At 37.4% G+C, this 26,026-nt stretch overlaps 1 protein-coding gene across 1 annotated transcript; it reads right to left on the bottom strand.

Moving 5' to 3' along the window:
• Nucleotides 1-2,207: 2,207 nt before the first annotated feature.
• On the bottom strand, nucleotides 2,208-23,356 carry LOC311286549 (uncharacterized protein). The gene is given in 43 exon segments (XM_084402754.1): nucleotides 2,208-2,352; nucleotides 2,497-2,588; nucleotides 2,695-2,796; nucleotides 2,964-3,094; nucleotides 3,199-3,344; nucleotides 3,428-3,586; nucleotides 3,589-3,792; nucleotides 3,880-4,048; nucleotides 4,132-4,282; nucleotides 4,389-4,525; nucleotides 4,607-4,782; nucleotides 4,889-5,081; nucleotides 5,367-5,501; nucleotides 5,605-5,913; nucleotides 6,001-6,269; nucleotides 6,342-6,459; nucleotides 6,548-6,682; nucleotides 6,766-6,879; nucleotides 7,116-7,319; nucleotides 7,653-7,712; nucleotides 7,918-8,031; nucleotides 8,212-8,303; nucleotides 17,402-17,493; nucleotides 17,645-17,746; nucleotides 17,878-18,008; nucleotides 18,133-18,278; nucleotides 18,392-18,515; nucleotides 18,593-18,747; nucleotides 18,835-19,003; nucleotides 19,094-19,244; nucleotides 19,360-19,496; nucleotides 19,633-19,808; nucleotides 19,924-20,116; nucleotides 20,200-20,334; nucleotides 20,465-20,773; nucleotides 20,926-21,194; nucleotides 21,285-21,402; nucleotides 21,475-21,609; nucleotides 21,701-21,814; nucleotides 22,130-22,333; nucleotides 22,542-22,601; nucleotides 22,833-22,946; nucleotides 23,277-23,356. Coding segments are annotated over 43 exon segments (6,285 nt in total). The 5' UTR covers nucleotides 23,289-23,356; the 3' UTR covers nucleotides 2,208-2,323.
• Between the last annotated feature and the right edge of the window lie 2,670 nt (nucleotides 23,357-26,026).

Genomic DNA, 26,026 nt, shown 5'->3' with positions numbered 1-26,026 from the left:
TCTATTTTGCATTTCATGGTGATCAAGATAAGTGTCAGCTGAATGATCAAAATGTATGTAAATGTTTTGATAAAAAAAATGTACCTATCATGGATAGATAGCCTGGCTTGCTACTTACATCAAAGATTAGACTTTTTTTTTTGGCCTGCAGGTAGCCATCATCATGGATGACGAAGCAGTGTCCTGTGAAGGAAATATAGATTTTATTTAATTGTAAGATTTATCACACAGAACGCATAAAATATTAATTACCCTACCAGTTGACGTGTCCAGCTGGGTGCCAAGGCAATCAATGGCTTTGTCCCTGTAGCCTGTGGTCCTAGAAGGACTTGTGAGCTGCAAAGGTAGTGATAGTGGTATTAATCATCCTGATTAATAAATATCACAGAACATGAATAAAGAATTATTATTACAGGAATCGATATATTTGAAATGCAATTTATTACAGCTGAACCAAATATATTCAGCAGCATATAATACAGTAATGTTAGATAATTGCATTACAACAGGCTAGAATAAGGGGGAAGTAAAAGCACAAGGCAAAATGTTTTTGCACTTTGAACCCACAGACAGTAGCCTACTATTTCACAAACAAGGTCACTGTTTCTCAAAAATGAAAACTGCCCCTCCCCCGTACAATTCATTAGCAAGGTATGTATACGGTTAGTAGATGGCTGTGTCTCATATGACCTTGTTATTTGTACACGCTGTGATTATACAAATCACTACATGGAAATAGGAAAATGTTGGCGTTATTTTGTCACTTATTGGGAGCAGTATGCTACCTGGAGCCGTTTACATCCAGTCTTTGTGCTAAGCTAGGCTAGCGGTGGGTGCGTCAAACAGACTTACAGCACGCACGGAGATGAGAAAGGTATGTATGGACTTATCTAACTCTGGGGGATGCGGTGAATAAGCTAAAGTCCCAAAAAGTCGGTGTGTTCCTTTAAATGAAGGATTCCCGTTAAACATTTCCGGCCAAAGTCAACTTAACTCACTCTGCATTCGATAGGTAAGTCTCTTCTACCTCACGCAATTTTGACCTTTGTGGTCTGTTTCAGTGTGTTACTCTTATCAAGTGCATGATCTAGTAACTTTTGCTGATAAAATATGGATGTGAGAGCTTGCGTTGTGAGCTTGACATTTACCTCACGTCCCAGATGGTGATTAGCGAATCGGTCTATTTCCAGTGTTACTAGAAGTCACTGTGCGTCATTTAATTTTTTGTAATAATCCTTAGGCCCTATCATACACCCAGCGCAATGCAGTGTCAAGCGCAACGCAAGTGTTTTTTCTGCTAGTTTCAGCCCGTCTAAGTAATAATTTTCACGTACTGCGCCACTTTGTTTAAATAGCAAATGCATTTGCGCCCATTTGTGCGTCCATGGGTGTGCTGGTCTGAAAACAAGGTGTGTTCTGGCGCATTGTTGGCGCGTTGCTATTTTGAGGCAATAGACTGTGCCATTGACCAACAAAAACCCTGGTCCAGTGTCAATGGTGCAATATTTCTTTTGTTATGAATGGGAGATGAGACTCTGATTGGTTTATTGCACGTTACGCCCAAAACACACCTATTAATCATTAAGAGAATATAGACGACCCTTTTAGACCATGCACCGGGTGCGCCGACCATTTTCCCCGTCGTTAAAGTAGCGAAAGTAGATTCGGACATACCCTAAGTGCACTTGCGCCGTACAGCCCCTTATTTAGAAAACTTGTTAGCAACTTACATATAAAGAAAAACAGCTGCTTAAAATTTCATGTCTGAGTTCTGACTGTGTACTTGATGCTGTAGAATAAATTGTGAAGGTTTCAAGTAATATTAACAACAGACATTATTCCTTATTTACTCATAAATCCAAACCAGCTATTCAGAAATCCCACATGAACTCAACCTTGAGTTGAAATTGAAAAGCACTTGATGCGAATGAATAGATGTTGACCGATATTGCAAAAAACTTCATTGTAAATAAACGTGTAATTGTTGTCACCACTCTTCCTTTTTGCCATCTGCTAAATGCTAAACATAGAAAATGCTTATTTTAAATATTGCTTTCATTTGTCTTGGTGTTCATTCAAGGGTTTGTTGAAACATATTCTTATGATGCAAGGAGTGTGGATTATAGCATGAGCTGCTAAGTGCAACTACATGTACTTTTGTTACTTGGATCCTTGTTTGAAATGTCAAGTTTCATAAAAACAATGTTAGAGACAAAATCAGCTCATTTAATGACACATTTATTAACTTGAATTTACATTCATTTTGATATTTTCAAAATGATACATCTCTTTGCACATGTTCCCAATAGAAAGGGTTCTTCTTTTAGTAGTATGTTTCTTGTTCCACCCAGCCTGAAACAAAACAGCACAAATATTAGTTCAGTCTTGATCGATAAAAGGAATAAAATACAACAAGCTACTGTATTTGCAAACAGAAGTATTTTTTTGTAATTTTCTGCTTGGGAAACAGGTATATTATAATGAAAATGAATTTACCTCCTGGGTTCTTCCTAAGAAGGTATTTTCTAATTTCATCATAGATGAAAATGAGCAGTGAATATGGGAAGGCACAGAACCACCACATTGGTCTAAATGACAAAACAAAAACAGGGTTTATCAATTAAAAAATAAGGCAATATGGCCTTTTCAAGGTCATGTAAAAATTCAAACTTTTCATTTTCAGATTTCACCTACTTCATTGGATACATCCTGACAGCAAGATCCATGCCTGGGCAGTAGGACAGGAACGCTGCCAGAGCAGTTTCCTCAAATAGACCAAAGATGAGGACTTTGTTCCTATGAAAGAAAAATAAATCTAGTTAGGATAAATATAATTTGGCCAAACTGGGCTTTTAGAGGTACAATAAGCAACCATGAGCTTGAACTGAACAAACAGTTCAATCTGATAGATATCAGGCTAATATTTTATGGCTTGTTTGACGCCGTCCCCATTGCGTACATACTTCATTCCCTGCTGTAGGATGGATAGCCTTCTGGTCTTGCAGATGAGCAAATCAGTCCACTGCACAATCACAATACTGGTAAAGAAGGCTGTGTGGCATGTGAACTCCACAATCTTTCTGCGCTCATAGGTCTAAATCAGACAGGTAAAAACACAGAGCATTATTTGAAAGATTGATATTTCTATAGAAATGTTGGTTTCAAGTGTGTCAGGTTTGGTAGAGCTATGACACCTACCCATTGTTGGCCATAACTGTCTTCCAGGTCATTGAGAAATCTGTCTTCCCAGCCAATTCGAATTCCTACCAGATCCCAGGGCAAAAATCCATTCTCAGCAAGAATTACGAAGTAGGTAAAGAACCCACCAACTGCTTGCATCATACCTATAAATTAAGTATGAAGACACGTAAGAAACAACCAGCAATGAACACCAAGGGCGCTCAGTATAGAATAGACATACTCTTACCAATTTGACCATAGCTCATACTGATTAACCTCTCATTCACCAGCCTATCTGTTGCAGCGTTTCTGGGTTCTCTCTTCATGATGTCGCTTTCAGCAGGTTCGTAGGCCAATGAGATAGCAGGAACCTGTAGGGATAAATAGGTAAAAATGAATACATGCATATTTCACAGTTCCTTTCATTAAGATAACTAAATTGAAATCTTATCCCTACCATGTCAGTGCCCAGGTCAATGCAGAGAATGGTGATGGTGCCCAAAGGTAGAGGAATACCGACGAGGACAAAAAAGAGGAAGGGTGACATCTCAGGGATCTTACTGGTCAGGGTGTAGGCAATGGACTTCTTCAAGTTGTCAAAGATCAGACGGCCTGAAGGGGAAGACATGTTAGAGAAATAAGTGTCAAAGTTACCTTGATAATTCTTCAGTCAATTTAGTTCCCAATAACATGTCATACCTTCTTCTACTCCAGTGACAATTGAGGCAAAGTTGTCGTCCAGAAGGATCATGTCAGCAGCCTGTTTGGAAACATCAGATCCAGCAATACCCATAGCCACACCAATGTCAGCCTTCTTCAGAGCAGGAGAATCATTGACTCCATCACCGGTTACGGCTACAATGGCACCCTGATGAGAGAAAACATGCATTAAAATGGTCCCTGCTGGGTAAAATCATCTAGCATCAACTAGGATTGACTCTCTGACGGTACCTGTCGCTGAAAACCTTCCACAATGATCAGCTTTTGTTGAGGAGAAGTTCTGGCGAACACAATTTCTGTATGATGTTGGAGGATCTCATCCAGCTGTTCTTCACTCATATTCTTCAGTTCTCCACCATGGACAACACAGGCCTTAGCATCTCTAGAGGTACACTTTGCATTATTAGACATCTAGAGCAAATGCAAAACTTTTGTTTCCTGAATTTTGGAATAGATTTGTTTCTTTGGGGCTGAAATAACAAGTTTACCTTGGATTCACCTCCCCGATAGGGATTTTTAGCCGAGCTGCAATATCATCCACAGTCTCATTGCCTTCAGAGATGATGCCGACACCTTTTGCAATAGCTTTAGCTGTAATTGGATGGTCACCAGTAACCATGATAACCTGTAATAGAAGAGTCAGCGTTGTCATCAAATGTAATATTCATAGTGTACTCAAACAGTGTATCTCAAAGGAGGACAACACCTTGATTCCAGCACTCCGACATTTGGACACAGCATCTGGTACAGCAGCACGAGGAGGATCAATCATGGACATGAGGCCAACAAAACACAGGTTCTCAGTGGGGAAGTTCACTTCTTCAGAATCAAATGCAAAACCTTCAGGAAACTGGTCATCAGGGAGGCTAAAGTGGCAGAAGCCTTTGAAAGAGAACAGAATTATTCATACATGTAGTAATTCACAATTCTGTGTGTTCATATTCTTCTGCAGTCATAACTTCATTTCAACTTCATAAGGTGGCTTTACCCAGCACTCTTTCTCCAAGACCTCCGAGTTCTAAATAAGCATTTTGGAATGAATCTTTCAATTCGTCATCCAAAGCCTGCTCTTTTCCTTGAATCAAAATGGAGGAGCATCGATCCAAGATTCTCTCAGGCGCTCCCTTCATCACCAGCAGGTGCTTAGACTCTGAGGAATTGGGATTCTTGTGGACTGAGAGCTAGAAAAGGCATGTTGAGGTACTGTTAGGGCAGGGTTTCTCAAACTCGGTCCTGGAGGGCCACTGTCCTGCATAGTTTAGCTCCAACCCTGATCAAACACACCTAGCTGTGAGTTTCTAGTGATCCTGAAGACATTGATTAGCTTGCTCAGGTGTGTTTGATCAGGGTTGGAGCTAAACTGTGCGGGACAGTGGCCCTCCAGGACCGAGTTTGAGAAACCCTGTGTTAGGGCGACCAGTCAAATCTGCATCATCATTTCTAAAGAATACATCAACAAAAAATACCTGATATTTGTTGGTGGAGTTGAAAGGGACTTCAGCAATCTTTGTGTACTTCTCTCTCATTTCAGTGACTGAACCACAGCACAGCTCAATAGATTTCAAAAGAGCAGACTCTGAAGCATCACCAGCTGTTTCTCGCTACAAAACATATTTTATTGTTAAGAAAAAGCTGCCACTCTAATTAACACAATTAAGAATGCATATTCACTGCTGAAACTATATAGATAGAATTATAGCACACCTTAAGGACTGGGAGATGGCTCTGATCAGCAAGGAAAACGGCACGGTTGCACAAGCCAGCGACACGTGCAAGGGCAGCCCAAGTAGCAGAGCTTTTGTCAAATGAGGTTCCACTCTGGTTCTCTGTGGTGTCTGCTATATGAATCTGGTTGTCAAACCACATGTGAGCGACGGTCATTCGGTTCTGGGTCAAAGTTCCAGTCTTGTCAGAGCAGATTGTGGTGGTCGAGCCAAGAGTCTCCACGGCTTCCAGATTCTTCACCAGGCAGTTCTTCTTTGCCATTCGTTTGGCAGTCAGAGTTAGACACACCTATATGAGTAAACACACGTCAGGTAATCATTGGAATTTTGAAATGTGTGTAAAATGATATGAGAACATAATATCACTCCAACTTACAGTTACAGTGGCAGGGAGACCTTCAGGCACATTAGCGACAATGATTCCAATCAGGAAAATTACCCCTTCCAACCAATTGTAGCCAAGGATCAGGGAGAGGATTAAGAAGGTCACGCCCAGGAACACAGCAACACCAGTGATAATGTGGATGAAGTGCTCAATCTCTTTAGCAATTGGTGTCTGTCCACCTTCCAGGCTGGAGGCAAGACTGGCGATACGACCCATGACGGTACGATCACCAGTGTTGATGACAATCCCTCTGGCAGTCCCTATTGAATATTGTCATGTTTAAGCATTATTGCATTTAAAGAATTTAGTCAATCATTTTGTCCACACCGTACCTTCAACACAGTTGGTAGAAAAAAATGCAATGTTTCTTGTCTCTAAGGGGTTTTCACTAGAAAAGTCAGGAGTACGACTCTGGGGCTCAGATTCTCCAGTGAGGGAAGAGTTGTCCACCTGGAAAGGAAAGCAAGAAGGGGTGTTTCATGAAAACTCATTTATTGCAGTAAGCATATTATTTTTGCCATAAAATTATTGTTCATACCTTGCATCCTTGTGCAGAGACAACACGAATATCAGCTGGAATTCGGTCTCCACTTTTGACCTCCACAAGATCGCCAGCGACTACCTCCTCAGCATTGATTATCTTTTTCTCTCCATCACGTACAACCAGGGCTTGCTACATGACAATAAATTAACATAACTATGCTTTGTACATTGTAAAAGCTATTTTTGAGGTAAAATTAATTTATGTTTTTATACTTGAGGAATGAGGTTCTTAAAGGAATCCATAATCCTAGAGCTCTTAGCCTCTTGATAGTATGAGAAGCATCCATTGACTGTGACAACAAAAGCAAGCACAAGTCCCAGATACAGCTGCAGAAAAACAATGTAAATAGTCATTACTCATATTCTTTTATCCAAAGTTTACAGCATACTTTTTAGGAAGATAATCCCCCCTGGAGAGACCTCATATTAAGTACCTTGCTCAGATCTTTAATGAATTAAACACTTTCCTAAAAAGGGGGTCTAAATTATGCTACTACGTTTATTGACACATGAACTATTTATGCCAATGTAGAAATGAAGACAAAAAAAATGATTCCTCATACATTGTCATTTGCCGGTTCTTCAGAAGAGGCAGCCTGGATCGAATATGCAAAGAAGCAAAGAAAGGACCCAATCCACAGCAGAGTTTGGAAACCACCGAAGAGCTGTCTGCAGAATTTGACCCATTCTGGAGTCGTAACGGGTGGAGTCAAGGCATTTGGTCCATCACGGGCTAAGACTTCCTTTGCTCGGAAAACGGACAAACCCTGCCACAAGGTATGAAAATTGAGTATTAAAGGCATGCAGAAAACAGATGCTCACAAATAATAATGTTACATGCAGATGGCTACAGATCCATTACTTTTTATATTTAAAAAAAGTTGAAAGCCTTGAAAGTAACTGCTATCATGAAATGAATGAAATTACTAAAAAGTACTAGCCAAGTTAACAGTTCCTCTTTTTAACTAAAGGCAAGCAATTCTCCATAAAATGTAATAATTTGTTTCACATAAATGTCTCAAAATAGAAATATGTGAATAATTCTAGAATAAAGCATTATTAATATTTTTCCCCAAAAGTGTCACCAAACATTTACTCACCTTTGAGAGATCAGTGCCGTATTTTCGAATAAGCTCGTCGAATGTCAACTTGTGGTCGTCCTGCAGAAGAGTAAAGATGTTTGAAATCTCAAGTTACCTCACTTTCAGACTACACTAGATGGTAAAACCATGAATGTTTTTGAAAGGATTATAATATACTTTTTTTTAATTTATTTTTTAGGTCAAATGTTTTTAAAGAAAGGGTAATATGGGACTTCAAAATATTTTTGTGTTTAATGAAATAAAATGTACAATAATGTCATACCAGTTCCACTTCTTTCTTAAGTTCATCCATGTCCTTTTTGCTCTTTTTCCCTTTTTTGGGCTTTTTGACTCCATCTTCTGAAGTTGCTGCCAATTTGTACTTATCATTCCCCGTCTGTCAAGCACAAAACAATATGCATTTATTTATATATATATATATATATATAAAACACCAACATCTTACCAGATCCCCCCTGAAAATCTACTTGAACAAATGGAAAACATGCAGAATTGGACAGTAAAATTAAACAAATTAAGCGATGCATCCAGCAGTGTATAGCTTTAGTTCACTTACCCCAAGCCCCATTTTTCTTCTTGATGTCCACCTAAAATCCAATGATGTCTGGTTAGTACCCCTGTCTTGGAGGCTGTTGGAGACAGAAGTCCCTGTGTGTCCAAACCAGGTTCACACATTTATACCCTGCCATCTCACCTGTTTAATGGGGAGGTGTTCTGGGAAAATTAAGGAGGAGTTTGTCAGGTGTCATTTAGTTTTAACATTACTTAACCTTCATTTATACAGGTAGGTCATTTCTATGACACCCGGGTGAAGGACTGGTCTATTAACTATTATCTTATCAATAGATCTATGGCTTGTTAATAATAACTTGTGATAAATAACTTGCTTTTCACTTTAATACACACCCTTATTTGTTTAGATATCAGTATTTAGCTTTTTAAGACATATTTCTATGGTTATATTTGCACGCTACCTTATATTTATCAATTTGGACCATTTTTTTTCCCCCATTTTCATTCTAAGTAAATAATGACTTTGTAAGTTGTGTTCTGTGGCCATCAATATCCGATGAATCAAACTGCTTCTGTAAATGGCCAGAATCTATCATTACATGTTAGATTTCAGGCTGTGACTGTAAGACCTTGTCAATGTTAATGTTAAAAAAGGTTTGCTAAATGTTGTCAGTCAATAGACTATCACAGCCTCCATGTCCTTCACAGTGCCTTAAAGTTTAGTCCACATCACACATCTGAGGGTGCTGCAAACATCACTTTGCATTTGAATACGATTGGGACAATTTCTCTCTTGAGTTTGCATTCATTTCTAAAGACCCTACATGTGGCCTCTTTGTCTCACACACACAAAAAAGGAAAGAATTGTTAAAATCAGCAATGATATGGATTTCTATATTCCTAATATTGTGGTATTTATTCAAGGATTTATTGAACTAAATGATCATATTTAGTGAATGTTTGAACACAATGTTTTATTTATTGGTAGTACAGTAGACCTATTCATCACATTGCTGAAAGCCAACATGCTTTTAGAATATGAAATATTACAATCTTATATTTTTTTTATTATCTTATCTTATATCTTGCTTTTCTGCACATTACAATTGTAACTATACTTTTGGTTTTAAAATGCTTTGGGTTACTGTTTTCACAAACCTCTATTTACTGTTTGCAAGAACTTCAAATTCAGCTCCATTTAATTGCTGAAAATGACCAGATTTTGTATAGTTTAGAAGATATATGTTAGTAAATATTGTTAAGTAATCAGACAGTAATCACTGTCATTTACAATGCAACTTTCTTCCAGGGAAACAGACATATTTGCTTTAGAATGAAAACACTCTTTGTTGAGGCTAATAACAAAGTCTGTTCACACCTGTAGGCTACATCTTGTATTACTTCAGAGTATTTTCTTTCATTTTTTTTTTTTTTTTTCTCATGGGTTTGGTTAGGTAGGTTTGGAGGAATAACTTTTCAAATGGATATAGGTCAAAAATATACTGAAATGTCCTCAATGCAAAAGAGCCTCATGGCCCCCATGTCCTTCAAACTGCCTTAAACGTCCACACATATTTCACCAGCAGCATCACACATCTGAGGGTACCGGAACCACCATTTTGCATTTCTATCAGAGTATTATGACCTGGATGGGACAGGCTGTAACATAAATAAACCTTTCCAACCATTATCTCAAATATCCCCCCCCCATTATTTTACTATAAGTGGGAGAAAATAAGCTTCAGGTCTTGGCTTGCTCAAGCCAAAATAATAACTTAAGTTTAAAACTGTTATACCTCCCTCCTAGATTAACCAAACCCAGGAGAAAAAGATAACCTCAAAGAAAATGCTCCAACCCCCTGCAGACACACTATTTACACTAGGTGCTATTAACTATATACAAGATTTAAACCACAAACAGAGATCTTAACAATGATAACACAAAGGACAAAAGTAACAATGGCAAGAGTAGCAGCCCCAGATCAATGTATCATGATTTAGTGGTGATTGTGTGTTTTTTTGTACCAACACATTGCTATAGTAATACCATCTTTCTGTCAAGCCCCCTAAATTTTGCACCAAATTTATCACAATTGGCATGATGTATTGCTTTGTGTTTCATTGCAAATGTCTCTCAAGATCAATGAACAATCCATCTGTTTGAACAATGCACATGTCTTTCCTTTAGAATGACAAACAGCTTTTCTTAAAACTGGTTATTCAACTCTTCACACCATGTATTTCAGACTGCAAGACACCAAACATCCAAAGCATGAGTCAAAGCATGCTTTCTGCTGAGATATATGTACGGTATGTGCACTCTTAAAAAAACAAAGGCCACACACCAACTCTCAAACCTGATCACTGAAAGGTTATTGGGGGAACTAAAAATGGGTCATCTATGGCATCGCTGGGAAAACCCACTTATTTTAAGGAGTGTAGTCGCTAAATATGGCAATTTCCCTAAGATCAGTGATCCATCATTTAACCTCAACATTGAGGAAAGCTCGAACTTAAAAGCTTTTTAAACCTTTCCTCAAGGCAAAGGCAACTTTTTTGGAAAGGGCAGATTTACTGACATTGGAGGAGTCTTTTTTCAAATGCTGGGAGTGAATAAATGATAAGAACCTTAGCAGGGTCATGTTGGTTGAAAGTAGTTGTAAAGGTCGAGGAAGTGTCAAATGACTGATTAATGCATCTATTAATGGTTCATGCACTTCATATACAAAGTGAATTTTTTTTGCTCTTTTGCTTCAGTGATGCATCAACATTCATCACAAAATGCCTTTAATCTGCTGCAAACACACTGTTTTTAGTCAGAAAGAGTCCTCTTTAGACTGACAGTCTACCTGTTGTGAATTTGGAATTGTGAATTGTTATTGTTTCCTATATATATAGTATATATATTTGTACTACAAAACCACACAACTAAATCTAGTACACTACATTACCCATACACCCCCTGGTTAAGGTCTATAAGTAGATTGGTGAGGTGTGGGTGTTTGAATGGACACCCAACCATGTCCTATGAGTCCTTTCCTTAGGATGCGTTAAGTTTGTTTTGACAATTGTATTGTTTGAATTTGTTTATTTGAATTGTTTGGATTGAATATATATATGTTATGTTTATTGATGAATTATATGAGTTTGATTTCCTTTATTGTATTATTTGACTTAAGACCATCCTGTTCATCCTGTCCATCCGTTAACTCCTGTCCATTTACATCATGTGAATCTGCTCCATGTGAATCCATGAACTTCAAGTCATGTGAATTACCCAAGACTTAATCATCCTGAACTTAAAATAAAAGAGAGCAAAGGACTGGTACTTGTCATGTGTTTTAATCAGACACGCCATTGAGTTTCTGCAACTCCAACGAACTCGGGATATATTTAACATCTGATATCCAACACTACCTGCATATCAGGTTACTGGGAAAAGTTTAACATAGGACATAATATCCAACAAACTTGCTGCCTGATAGCAAAGCAGGTGCCTCATGAACAGAGGGCCAATTTACTCAAGTATTTGTTGACTAAACCACACAAGGGATGTTTCATAGTGCAGCTTATGCTGGCGAAGAACCACCCACTATAAGACAGGAAGAGACACCTAACTGACATGTCTGATCCGTTGGTTTGGGGCACGCTATCTGATATATCATCTCAAATATATTACCAGAAATACCTTTTTACATTTACTACTTACTTAATCATTTCTAACTGCATCTGATAAGAGACTCATTCAACTGAATCAGTAGGAAAACTTGAGTGACTCCAGCTGAAAGGACCTTGAACATTAAGCATATTTGCTGCACCCGCGAAAAGGATCAGATTGAACTCATCTAAGAGACCCTACAACGGGTTGATGATACACATTCTGAAACTTCAGTGGCATTATTTAAATATTTAAAGCAGCAAAGAGAGAAGTTCATGTGACGTGTGAGTCGTGTGCTCAGGAAACAAACGAATTTCCACACACCAAAATAGAAAGGAAATATGACGAGGCCAAAAACAGTGCAGAGGCAAAATGCATAACCAAATGTTACAAAAGAGTCGACTTTATCGAACAAGTTGAATTAATAAACAACTTTTGTTTGGATTACGGTTTTGAATAAAAAAGTAAGCCATAAAAAGAGGAAGCTTGTCTATCATTCCTCCCATCACTCTAAAAATGCTGGGTTGTTTCAACCCATGTTTGGGTCAAATATGGTTAAACCCAACCGTTGTTTTAAATATTTAAGTTACATTGGGTTTGTTCTTATTTTCCCCCAAACAAGGGTTGAAACAACCCAGCATTTTTTAGAGTGTATGCTGTGGTTGGGAAGTCCCCATTTTTCATTTTAAGATCACAACCACAAATGTAGTAGAAAAGATGCATCACCATTTTTATCTAGGCCATCTTTCTGCTTTGATGAATACATAGACTACTTATATATTACTTTACGAGAACTCATGCACTGATGATCTTTAACAATAAGACCAGAAATGTGAATTAAGAAAGTAAAGTACATTTTGATTCTGAGAGAGCTGAATGGGTGCTGACAATTAGTGTGAAACCTTTTAGTGCCACTAATTAAAAATACTTGTTTGTTTTGGCATTGTGTTCTTATTTTGCATGAGGAGAGGAGAGGAGATACAATTTATAATTTAACCCATACATTCATCCTTTATATTTATCCTGAACTATAGGCCTATATTTATTAGGTCATTACAAAAATAAACAAATTTACTTAAAGAAAAAAGGTGGGGGCCCAGACAGCAACACATAATTTATTATTAATTTATGCAAATTAGGAGCGTCATTATGATATTCTGAGTGACATGAAAAAACAACTCAATTTAACTAAATGTGTGGTATTCAAAACATTATTTTTATATTTTCATAATAATGTTTGAATATCACACATTTTGTAATAATAATAATAATATAATTTATAATTACAATAAATATTTGATATGGCAGTATAGGCTACTTTATTTAACAGTGTTGACATTCATTGAGTGATGGGGAAGGGGAAGGAAAAATATATTTTGTGAAAAAATGAAGAATCAGGAGGTTTGCACCCGCTCTCTTAAATTAACATGTTGGCGAATTATTATATATATATATTTTAACTGCTGCAAAAACTCATTCGCGCGCTCACTCAGTTTAAATGTTAACGGTCAGTCTGAGGGAAGGTCTCACTGCCGATCAGTTTCGCTATTGCTTCAAATAGTCGCTTCTTTATAAATATGCTGTGTTAAATCATATATGTCAGAGTAGGTTTTAAAGAGTTTGACAAACCTGGAGGTTAGTTGTGGAACGGAATCTATTGATTGACTGTTTAAAAAGGAAAGCAATTGTGCAGTTCTGAGGTAAGAAATTAGCTAATAAGTGATTAGCATGTTTAAATGTATAATTCGTTATTTGCTAATGAATATTTGGTGTGAAAGCTTTAAAACTTGTTAGGCACCATGTGATGTTATATGTGACATTCAGGTAACATGAGATTCGGATAAATTAGCTTGTTTGAGAATTAACTTATGTTAGTTAGCAGCAAAGTTATGAAATTATTTAAATTAGCATGTGTCCAGTTTTAATGAAGTCTAAGATATTTTGGACACTACATAAAACACCATTTGCAAATGCTTTGTGTTTAACTGTTAGTGTCATACATTCTTTATATGAAACTTATATTAAGCCTATATGCCAGTTAATGGTTAATTTAAAGATGCTAATGTTCTGGGTTTTTTAATATCTGTCAATAACTGAAGTCAAATACACTTACCTCCATTAACTCTTTCACCGCCAGCATTTTGGCACCAGTGATAAGAATGTAAATGTGTACCTTGAAATGCAATGCAAGTAGCTTTGGATGAAAGCGTCTGCCAAATGCATAAATGTAAATGTTTTTAAAGCAAGTTCCCAGCCACCACCAGCATTTTTAATCATTTTCAAGAAAATTTTCATGGCCCTCATAACATTTTCTTGTATGAATATCTGAACATAATATATATTAAAAGAAAGAACAGAGCCTCTGTTTTTAAACAACAACAACAACAAAAACGTTTTATTCTATCTTGACATTATTTTTTATCAACGCTTGTTGAGCAAAACATTTTTTTGTCAAAGACTATGTCCGGATCAAATTCAGAATGATGATCAAAACACAGATGAAGTAGATTGAGTCCATCAACACTCCCAAAGCCTCACAGTCCTGTAGCTCGTCCTGGATAGACATTTCATTCAGTAACATTAGGCAGTTTTGATTTATATGCTGTTTAATGTGGAGGAACACGTTATTTTACATATGCATCTGCTTCTTGTTCACCTGTGTTTTGATCTGGAGATTCTGCACTCTTTCAGAAGAGCCTCAAAACGCCCCCTACTGTATAACAGTGAAAACACTGAAAGCTGGAAATACCCATCAATGGTGGGGAAGTGTTGTCTCATCAATGATGGAAATTTATTTTTCATCAATGGCGGGGAACAAAACCACTAAACAAAAAGTGCTTTAATAATGTACACTCACATAATATGAAGAGCTTCTATAACGAGGCGGTTTCTCATTGGAATACATTAATAATGGCAGACTGTGAATAAAGCGTTTCAACAATGCCATAGGTAGGCTAACCAAAAAAACTATTGCTTTTACATGATACTAGCCTACAGTAACACTTCAGTTATTTGAGTCGACAAACACCTAATTTTTTGTTTGTAAAAAAAAAAGATTTATTTATCTTTGTCTTGTTTTACAGATAGAACAACTATTATCCTTCCGGAGTACAGGATGATGTTTACAGGGTGTGGTGTCCCCATCATCCTCTTGCCATTTGTGGAGATACAGAATGCTTCTTCAACCATCGGTTTATCCCATATTCATCTAATGCCCTGTTAATCAAGGGAAAGAAAAGATCTCCCTTTTAATCATGGATTAGCCGCATCTCATCAGCAGTTCAGTCAAGAAGAGACACAGCCTGAACCACAAGCAAGTAAGAGCAGTGAGTATTCACCTCATTTTTATACATTTATGGTATAATAAATTGATTTATAATATTTAATAAATGTATTGAACCTGCCGTGCTCTACTAGTGGCACCAAACATAATTAGGGAACTTTGATCTGGGTATTTTTTTCTCTCTGCGACATTGGCTTAACCAGTGGCATGTGTTTTGATGCAGAATTTTGCTGAACAATGCAATTCTGTTTGCCACTATTTTTTGCAATTCTTTTGGTTGTCACTAGTGGTGCAGAAATCATACTCAGCAGATTTAAATAAAATGTAGTAATTTAACACAGTAGTAAATAGCCTAACCTTTTATACATTGTTATACACACCTACACTTTAATAGCAGAAACTTTAATCCAAAGAAACCAACAAAACACTTATTGCAGGCACAATACTTACAGAATCAACTTTCTGAAAGTTCATCACTGTCATGTCTGCTTTGGATAACATGATACAGAGCACATGATCCAGTGATTCCTATGAAAGCATATATGTATATGCCTCCTTTGACAAAAGTGAAACTTTACCTATACATAAAACTTGGTTTAAAACATAAAACTGTAACCTTACCTGACCCCTTAAAAAAGTAGAGGCAATAGCAAAAAATCTACACAACAAATGAAACATCAAACGGTAAGAAAAGAAGAAAAACTCCAGGGAGTCCACCTACACCAAGCCCTTTTTTCCTTATTTCAATTCAAATGTGGTGCTTTGTATAGGAAACCTGTCTGCCACTGTGAGACACAAATCCTTGCGTGTCCAAAATAGGCTCTCAAATTTCTGCCCTGTCAGCTTAACCTACTTTAAGGGCAGGATTTGGGGAAATTTTGGGAGGAGTTTGGCAGGTGTCATCTATCTTTAACGTTCATTTAATCTTTAATCATCACGTCTCAGTTATGTTTTGTTATATCAATTTGCTCATATTGAAAGTAATATCCGTCCAATGTAAATTCATGCACTTATTTTGTATGCAGTTAGCCTATATGTTTTGAGTATTTCTTTTGTCTGTATTTATGAAAGACTTTTACGTTAAAAATTAGATGCTCTCTTATTTTTATGACTTTTGGCCGTTTGTCCATTTTTAAAGGTAAGTGATGAATGACTAAATTGTAATAAATCTGATAAATGGGTACAATTACGCACTAATTTTTATTGGTCCTTCTTGTTTTGTAAACGATGTTCTGTTTTGTCAGTCAACAGAGCCTCACAGCCCCCATGCCAACATTACTTCCTCCAAAAGTTTAGTAGTATAACACAGCTGAGGATGACATCATGGCACACTTTTGTGGAACTAATGTTTTTATAATGTAATGTTTGACTGATGTTCAGCATGTTCTGCTGGTTTCACTGATATGTATAAACATCTCTCACAATGCCGCATGATACCAAGAAGTACCTGACTTCTCAGTATTAGAGGTCATGGGTTCAGTTCCCAGAGAATGCAAGTACAGATAGATATAAACTCTCCGGTACGTGTAAACTGAATACAGTAAGGTACACAGCATAAAAGTGTCTGATAAATGCAGCAATTAGTCACATTCAACTTTGCTGTTGTTGTTAATGAGTCTTGTTTTCTCACAGCTGTGCATGAGAATCAACATGTGAAACGTTTCTGCATTAAAAAGACAGTTATAGACATACACTTTTTTTTTATTTGTATCATATTAATTTAAATGTTAACTTTTGGTTAGGTTTGGTATGATTTAGATAGACCTTGTATAGCAACAGACCCCTGCTGGTAGATTATGTAACTACACCATTATGGTGCACCTCAATATCTAAGGATCTATCTCTATCTATCTACTCCTGCATCTCATCATTTGTATATATATATATATATATATATATATATTTGATATTTGATTTGCTGCAAAATTAGTCTTTTCTTTTTCTTTTCTTTTTTTGCACTATAACCTTTTGTACATGTTCACTATTTTTATCTCTCTATTTTCAGTTTAATAAAACGCACACACAAATTCAGCTCCATATTATTTAACATTTATTTGCTGAAATTGACCAGATTCTGTATCATTCTGTAGCATTTCAAATAATGTCTCCTAACATGAGTTTGCAATAGAACGTCTTGTTTTAGTAGTATGTTTCTTGTTCCACCCAGCCTGAAACACAATAGCACAGATATTAGAGTCAGTTCATTCTTAATCTCTCAATGTAATAAAATACAACAAACTCTGTTGAGGTTAATGAAGTCTGCCAACATCTGTAGGAAAATTCTGATATTACCTCCTGGATTCTGTCGTAGGATATATTTTCTGACTTCGTCATAGATGAAGATGATAAGTGAGTATGGGAAAGCAGTGAACCACCACAATGGTCTAAATAAAAGAACACAAGTTTTATTTTTTGTCCATTTTACTGTTATTTTAAAATTTCTGACATGCCATTTATATTCTTTTCAAAGTCAGTGCATACAGTATGAAAAGATCTCAACCTTAAGATCTCCATTACATAGATATGTCCGCTTACCTTAAAGGATACATTCTGACAGCAACGTCCATGCCTGGGCAGTAGGACAAGAAAGCTGCCATAGCAGCTTCCTCAAAGAAAGCAAAGATGAGGACTTTGTTTCTAGGAAAGAAAAAATATCCAATTATGATAAGGCTTTAGAGGTGACCGGCCCTGAGCTGGAACTGAACAAACAATCCACCAATATTTTATGGCTTCTTTGAAGCTCGTTTGCATCCCTTTTGTTTACATACTTCATTCCTTGCTGTACAATGGAATTTCTTCTGGTCTTTACAATAATCAAGTCACCCCACTGCACAACCACAATACTAATGAAGAATGCCGTGTGGCATGTGGACTCTATAATCTTTCTGGCCTCGTAGGTCTGCATCAGACAACAAAACACACAAGAACAAAGGTATGTTTATACTATACTATAAATTATATGATTGATTTTTCAAATGCATAAAATGATATAGAAGCTTTTTTGCTAGAACTTTGATGCTGACCCATTGTTGACCATAGCTATCTTCCAGGTCAGTGATAGATCTGTCTTCCCAGCCAACTCGAAGTCCTGGCAGATAACTGGGCCAGAATCCATTCTCACCCATAACCACAATGTAGGTAAAGAACCCTGCAGCTGCTTGGATCATACCTAAAAAGGAAACCAACGACAATGAAATGAATGAATTGCCCATAATACAGATTTTTAATCAATGTCATGTTCAAAACATCCAGACCTCTCAGTTTTGGTAAGAATGCTCTTACCGATTTGACCATATGCCATACTGATTAGCCGCACGTTCACTAGCCTATCTGTTTTAGCGTTTCTGGGTTGTCTCTTCATGATGTCATTTTCTGCATTTTCATATGCCAATGAGATAGCAGGAATCTGTGATGACAATTAAAACAAATTAAAAATAGACTGCATAATTTAAAGTTCTCTACATTAATTGTACTTTTTCTTACCAGGTCAGTGCCAAGGTCAATGCAGAGAATGGTGACGGTGCCCAGAGGAAGAGGAATACCCACAAGGACAAACAAGAGGAAGGGTGACATCTCCGGGATCTTACTAGTAAGGGTGTAGGCAATGGACTTCTTCAAGTTGTCAAAGATCAGACGGCCTGAAGTGGAAGACATGTTTGAAAAATAAGTCTCAAAGTAACCTTCATAAATCTTTAATCAATTAAGTTCCCAATAACACGTCATACCTTCTTCTACTCCAGTGACAATTGAGGCAAAGTTGTCGTCCAGAAGGATCATGTCAGCAGCCTGTTTGGAAACATCAGATCCAGCAATACCCATAGCTATACCAATGTCAGCCTTCTTCAGAGCAGGAGAATCATTGACACCATCTCCGGTTACGGCTACAATGGCACCCTGATGAGAGAAAATATGCATTTAATGGTCCCTGCCTGGTAAAATCATCTAGTATCAACTAGGATTGGATAGATAACTCTCTGACGGTACCTGTCGCTGACAACCTTCTACAATGATCAGCTTTTGTTGAGGAGAAGTTCTGGCGAACACAATTTCTGTATGATATTTCAGGATATCATCCAACTCGTCTTCACTCATACTCTTCAGTTCTCCACCATGAACCACACAGGCCTTAGCATCTCTAGAGGCACACTTTGTATTAGCAGACATCTCGAGCAATTCCAGTGATGTTCACCATTTATATTTTTAACCTGAAAACATTGCTTTGTTTTAGGTGGCTGGGATGTTTGGATTACCTTGGATTAACCTCTCCAATAGGGATATTCAAACGAGCAGCAATGTCTTCCACAGTCTCGTTGCCTTCTGAGATGATACCAACACCCTTTGCAATAGCTTTAGCTGTAATTGGATGGTCACCAGTAACCATAATAACCTGTTTTGGAAAAATCATTCATTTAAATTACTTTGATAACCTTAGCTGTAATTGAATGGTCACAAATAATTATAATTTGAATAATTTAATACAGGCACAGTATATTTAAGTAGTAGATCTCAAATAAGGACAACACCTTGATTCCAGCACTCCGACATTTGGACACAGCATCTGGTACAGCAGCACGAGGAGGATCAATCATGGACATGAGGCCAACAAAACACAGGTTCTCAGTGGGGAAGTTCACGTCTTCAGAATCAAATGCAAAACCTTCAGGAAACTGGTCATCAGGGAGGCTATAGTGGCAGAAGCCTGTGAAGGAGAACAGAATTAATCATACATGCTGTAATTCACAATTCTGTGTGTTCATATTCTTCTGCAGTCATAACTTAATTTTTTACAGGTGAACTTCATAAGGAGGCTTTACCCAGCACTCTTTCTCCAAGACCTCCGAGTTCTACATAAGCATTTTGGAATGAATCTTTCATTTCGTCATCCAAAGGCTGCTCTTTTCCTTGAATCAAAATGGAGGAGCATCGATCCAAGATTCTCTCAGGCGCTCCCTTCATCACTAGCAGGTGTTTAGACTCTGAGGAATTGGGATTCTTGTGGACTGAGAGCTAGAAAAGGCATATTGAGGTACTGTTAGGACGACCAGTCAAATCTGCATCATCATCTCTAAAGAATACATCATCAAAAATACCTGATATTTGTTGGTGGAGTTGAAAGGGACTTCAGCTAACTTTGTGTACTTCTCTCTCATTTCTGTGACTGAACCACAGCACAGCTCAATACACTTCAACAAGGCAGACTCTGAGGCATCACCAGCTGTTTCTCGCTACAAAAGATTTAATTAAAGTTTTCACTCACAATAACAGTTATATTGGCTATTGGAGTTGTATAAGTTGCCAGCCTTGCATTTATTCATGTTGCTCATATAGATATAAAGATAGCTAGCAAAAGCTCACGTTAAGGATTGGGAGATGGCTCTGTTCAGCACGGAAGACGGCACGGTTGCACAAGCCAGCAACACGTGAGAGGGCAGACCAAGTAGCAGAGCTCTTGTCAAACGAGGTTCCACTCTGGTTCTCTGTGGTGTCTGCTTCATGAATCTGGTTGTCAAACCACATGTGAGCGACGGTCATTCGGTTCTGGGTCAAAGTTCCAGTCTTGTCAGAGCAGATGGTGGAGGTCGAGCCAAGAGTCTCCACGGCTTCCAGATTCTTCACCAGGCAGTTCTTCTTTGCCATTCGTTTGGCGGTCAGAGTTAGACACACCTACATGTGTAAATGCAAACATACATAAAGTCAAGTAATAATTTTTGGCACAGACATACTAAAATACAACCTGGATTTAATGACTTGAAAAGTACTGTAGATACAGTTGACTAAATAACAAGAAGCATAAGGAAAGAAGCACCCTGACTTACAGTTACAGTGGCAGGAAGACCTTCAGGTACATTAGCGACAATAATTCCAATCAGAAAAACAACTGCTTCCAACCAACCATATCCAAGGATCAGGGAGAGGATTAGGAAGGTCATGCCCAGGAACACAGCTACACCAGAGATAATGTGGATGAAGTGCTCGATCTCTTTTGCAATTGGCGTTTTTCCACCATCCAGGCTGGAGGCAAGTGATGCTATACGACCCATGACAGTGTGATCACCGGTGTTGATGACAATCCCTCTGGCAATACCTAATGTTCAAGCAATTTAGTTGTTTAGTTTGTCCACAGATACTATAAAATGCAATTGTATTCAACATTCTACAGAAACTTTTCATGTACCTTCAACACAGTTGGTAGAGAAAAACGCAATGTTTCTTGTCTCCAGAGGGTTTTCATGGGAGAAGTCAGGAGTACGACTCTGGGGCTCAGATTCGCCAGTGAGGGAAGAGTTGTCCACCTGGAACAGTAGAAGGGAAGTTTCATAAAAAGGTACTATTAGGATATATCACATTTGACATTCAGGTCTTACCTTGCATCCTTGTGAAGAGATGATGCGAAGATCAGCTGGGATTCGGTCTCCACCTTTGACTTCCACAAGTTCACCTACAACGACCTCCTCGGCACTGATGATCTTTTTCTCTCCATCACGCATAACTAGAGCTTGCTACATTACCAGAACAGAACAATGACTACTTTTGTGCCATGGGAAAGCTACATTTGAACATGCAATGTTTTGTAAGACACAATTTCTGTACCTGAGGAACAAGGTTCCTAAAAGATTCCATGATCTTTGAGCTCTTGGATTCTTGATAGTATGAGAAGCATCCGTTGACTATGACGACAAAAGCAAGTACAAGTCCCAGGTACAGCTGCAAAACCACAGTTAGGTTTTTAGAAAGGCACAAAGTGTATGATAATCTACATTGAATTGACATTGAACTACTTGTATAGAATTTTTTTTTTACATTTCTGTAGGTGAAACACTAGAGCATGCCACTAGCAACGCCAAGGTCATTGGTTTGAATCCCATAGAATGCATGGACCAATAAAAAAATGTGTACCTTGAAGCAATGTAAATCGCTTTGGATACAAGCTTCTACTAAATGCATACATATAAATGTATTTGAATGAAACTATATAATGTATTTTTTTATTCTTCTTCTTTTTTTTTTTAGCTCTCATACATTGTCATTTGCTGGTTCTTCAGTAGAGGCAGCCTGGATTCCATATGCCGTGAAACAAAGAACTGCACCAAGCCACAGCAGTGTTTGGAAACCACCGAAGAGCTGTGTGCAGAACTTGACCCATTCTGGAGTCATAGGTGGTGGGGTCAGGGCGTTCGGCCCATCACGCTCTAAGATCTCCCTTGCACGAGAAGACGACAATCCCTACCATAGGGTATGAACATTGAGTAGTTAAACATATACAGAAATGACAAAAAAATAAATAACACAGTTTCAACTTAGAACTGTAGGCTACTTGAAATTAAATCACCAAAATTTGAAAACACATACACAGGTTTCAATGCATAAAGAGTAACACAAAATGCAGTAATACATCAAATTTCAATCAAAGTCTCACTAAACCTCTGCTCACTTTATTCAAGTCAGTGCCGTATTTGCGTGAAAGTTCATCCAATGTCAGCTTGTGGTCATCCTGCAGAAGAGAAAATAATCTTGCATCTCAATTCTCCACATAAAATCGAAAAAAATATATATATTTGGCCAGCATAATATTTCATGCAGAAAAGAATGAAATAATGTAGTTTTGTGAGTATAGCTGAGAAAGTATTCTGGGTGGTTATAGTTTTCAGATCATCCTAACATTAGGTTATATTGCCTCCATGTCATAGATAACTTATTAATTTGTTATATATGCATTTCTCACCAGTTCCACTTCTTTCTTCAGTTCGTCCACATCCCTCTTCTTTCTTTTCACCTTTTTGGGCTTTTTGATTTCATCCTCAGATGTTGCTGTCAATTTGTAGTCATCGTTCCCCGTCTATAAAACATAAAAACACATTACCTGATCAGAGCAGAGCCAAAGGTAAACTTCAGCAGAAGAAAAAGATCAAGCAAACTGATTGATGAAACCACCAGAATCGATGCTGAAAGGACCAGCATACACCAGCATGAATTTCCATGCTGGCTTATGCTGGTTTGGCGCTGGTCTGTAACGCTGATCAACCAGCATGATCTTTCTGGTGAAGCTTGTTGACCAGGGAAGCTAATTAAGCTTCCCGTTTGGGACCAACCAGCTCACCAGCATCCCAAACGTAACATATGCTGGTTGTTTCAGAAGATATAATCAAGATAACCATAGTCCACTCACACCAAGCCCCATTTTCCTAATTAATTCAACCCAAAATCTGGTGCTTTGTATTCCAGAAGCCTCTCTGGAGACACAAGTGCCGGTGTGACCAAGCAAAGTTTACAAAATTTATATTGTGCCAACTCACCTGTGTTTTGGGGAGGAGATCTGGGAAATTTTGGGAGGGGTTTAGCACCTGTCATCCTTAACCTTTTATTTTAACCTTTCATTTATTTAACCTTCATCCTTACAGGCATGTCATTTTGGTGACACCCATGAGAAGGACTGGTATATATATATATATATTATATTGGTAGAACTGTAGAACTATTAACTTTCCAAGAACAATGTATTAATTATTACATTTATATATTTATATGAACTACTATTAATGTTACAATTTGATATATATATATATATATATATATCGATTCTGGTGGTTTCATCATTCAGTTTGCTTGATTATTTTATTCTTCTGATGTTCCAAAGTGATCAGGTAATGTATTGTGTGTGTGTATATATATATATATATAAGCTCTTTAATATTAGCAGAATTATCACTAAAATTTCTCAGGCTAATTTGAATGACACTTTCCATTGCTTTTGTGCAAAAGTCTAGACATGTTCACCTGCAGTACTTCCTAGTAAAGCAGCGTTCGTGCCTCGACAGTTGGACAGGAAAGCTGCCAGATCAGTTCCACAATCAGACCAAAGAGCACAGCTTGGTTTCTATGAAATAAAGAAGATATTATGATGATAACTTTCATTTTCTTTACTGTGGCCTTCAGGCCCGCTAGAGATGGAATGAGCTGGAACTGAACAAACAGTTCAATCTGATAAATATCAGTCCATTTTTTTATGGCTCCTTTGAAGCTGAAACATTTGTTTACGTTCTTCACTTCTTGCTGTAGGATAAAAAATATAAAAAATGATCAAGCCAGCACTTAATATACACATAGGAGTAATAGATCAAACGTAAAGTCTCTATCTTATTTTATGAATGATTTCTATGTTCCCTGTTAAACAGGCCAGCATGGCTGATCACCAGCATGTTCTGAATGCAGGCGATGATCACACTAGACTTCCTTAACCAGGTTAACCAGCAAAGAACATGCTTTGACCAGCGTTACCAGTACATCATGGCTATCCTGGTCCACATGCAAGACCAGGACTAAACCACCACAAACCAACTAGGACCTGCATGGAAATGCATGCTGGTGTACGCTGGTATTTCAAAGATTGATAATAATGCTCCACCAATTTTATGACCTTTAATCCAGTGTTGTTAAGGAATTCATGACCGTGTCTGTGGAATCAAATTGATTCTATATGTGGGAAGAATCAATGTGACTGTGAATTTGGGATGGACTTTGTCTGTGTTTTGTAAACCGTTTGGTGTGTGTTGCCAGTCAACAGAGCTTATAGGCCGATGTCCTTCATTATGCTTCAAAAGTTTAGCTCGCATTTAAACTTATAAATAAAAAATAAAAAAGTGTAGGTGGAACATTGTTTTTATATGGAAGCTTGTTTCTGCCACAGAATAAAAAACAAAAAAGGTCATCGCAAATTGTATTCTCACAATTCTGACTTTTTCTCGCGCAAATGCGAGTTGCTGGAATCTCACAAATCACGAAGGAAAAAAAAAAACCTTTCAATTCAGTTGTGAGTTTATTACTTGAAATTCTGCCTTTTTTCTTTCATATTGTAAAATAAAAAGTTGCAATTACATTTGTAATTTTTTTTTTTCAGGGCGGAAATGAGCATCAATAGTTTTATGTTACTTATCAAGCCAGAATTTGATTTAATTATGCAATTACATTTTTACAAGATTCACTTTTTTGCTATAGAGGGAGTGAAAATGTCTGAAACGGTTGATGATTATAGCCAATAGCAGGTGAATTAAAGGATTAATTCACCCAAAAACTAAACTTATCCCATAATTTAGGCCTTCAGAAGGCCTTTATGAACCCCTTGAGCTGTATGGATTACTTTTATGATGGATGGATGAGCTTTTTATGGATTCAAAATCTCCATTCACTCCCATTATAAAGCTCGGAAGAGCCGGGATATTTTTTAATATAACACCAATTGTGTTTGGCTGAAAGAAGCAAGTTATATACACTTAGGATGGCTTGATGGTGAGTAAATGATGGGATAATTTTAATTTTGGGGTGAACTAACCCTTTAAGAACATCTAATTGGACAAAAATATGTCTTTTTAAAACTATTTTTGCATATGTTTTTTATTACAATTTATATTTTAGCATCATCAGTCGTAATATAAAATGCTAGTATTCATGGAAAAGGTTTTAGTTTCATAATATAACAAATATTCCACATACTGTGTCTGTCAACACAAAGAAAAAAGGGGGGAAAAAAGTAATAAATAATTTCATGATGTGACAAAGATAGAAAAATAAATGGTCAAATGGGGAGGTGCAATTTTATAGCAAACTTTATAGCGCACAGTAACAGCTGAACGCTGGTTAAAAGCTGGTCTTATAAATATTTTTATTATTTTGTATGTTTAGCAGGAGTCCACTTATGTTAGTTATGTTAGCTGGATTTGCAGCCCTGTAAATGCTCCTTTTGGACTGAGCAGGAAGTTCTGAAAGTTACAGTATGTTTACACTGTACATCAAAGTCTCATATTAAAATATCAAGAATATGACTCCGTTCAGTCTACTCTTAACCTTCGACCTGCTCTGCCTAAAACTGGTTCTGCCGTCTCCTGTCAATCAAAGCTATGTTCTGTTCCCTCATATTTGCCG

Source organism: Rutilus rutilus (genome assembly GCF_951802725.1).
Source record: "Rutilus rutilus genome assembly, chromosome: 2".
NCBI classification, from domain to species: Eukaryota; Metazoa; Chordata; class Actinopteri; order Cypriniformes; family Leuciscidae; genus Rutilus; species Rutilus rutilus.
The sequence above is the reverse complement of the archived record's forward strand: the minus strand, read 5'-3'. Positions and strand labels throughout refer to the sequence as shown.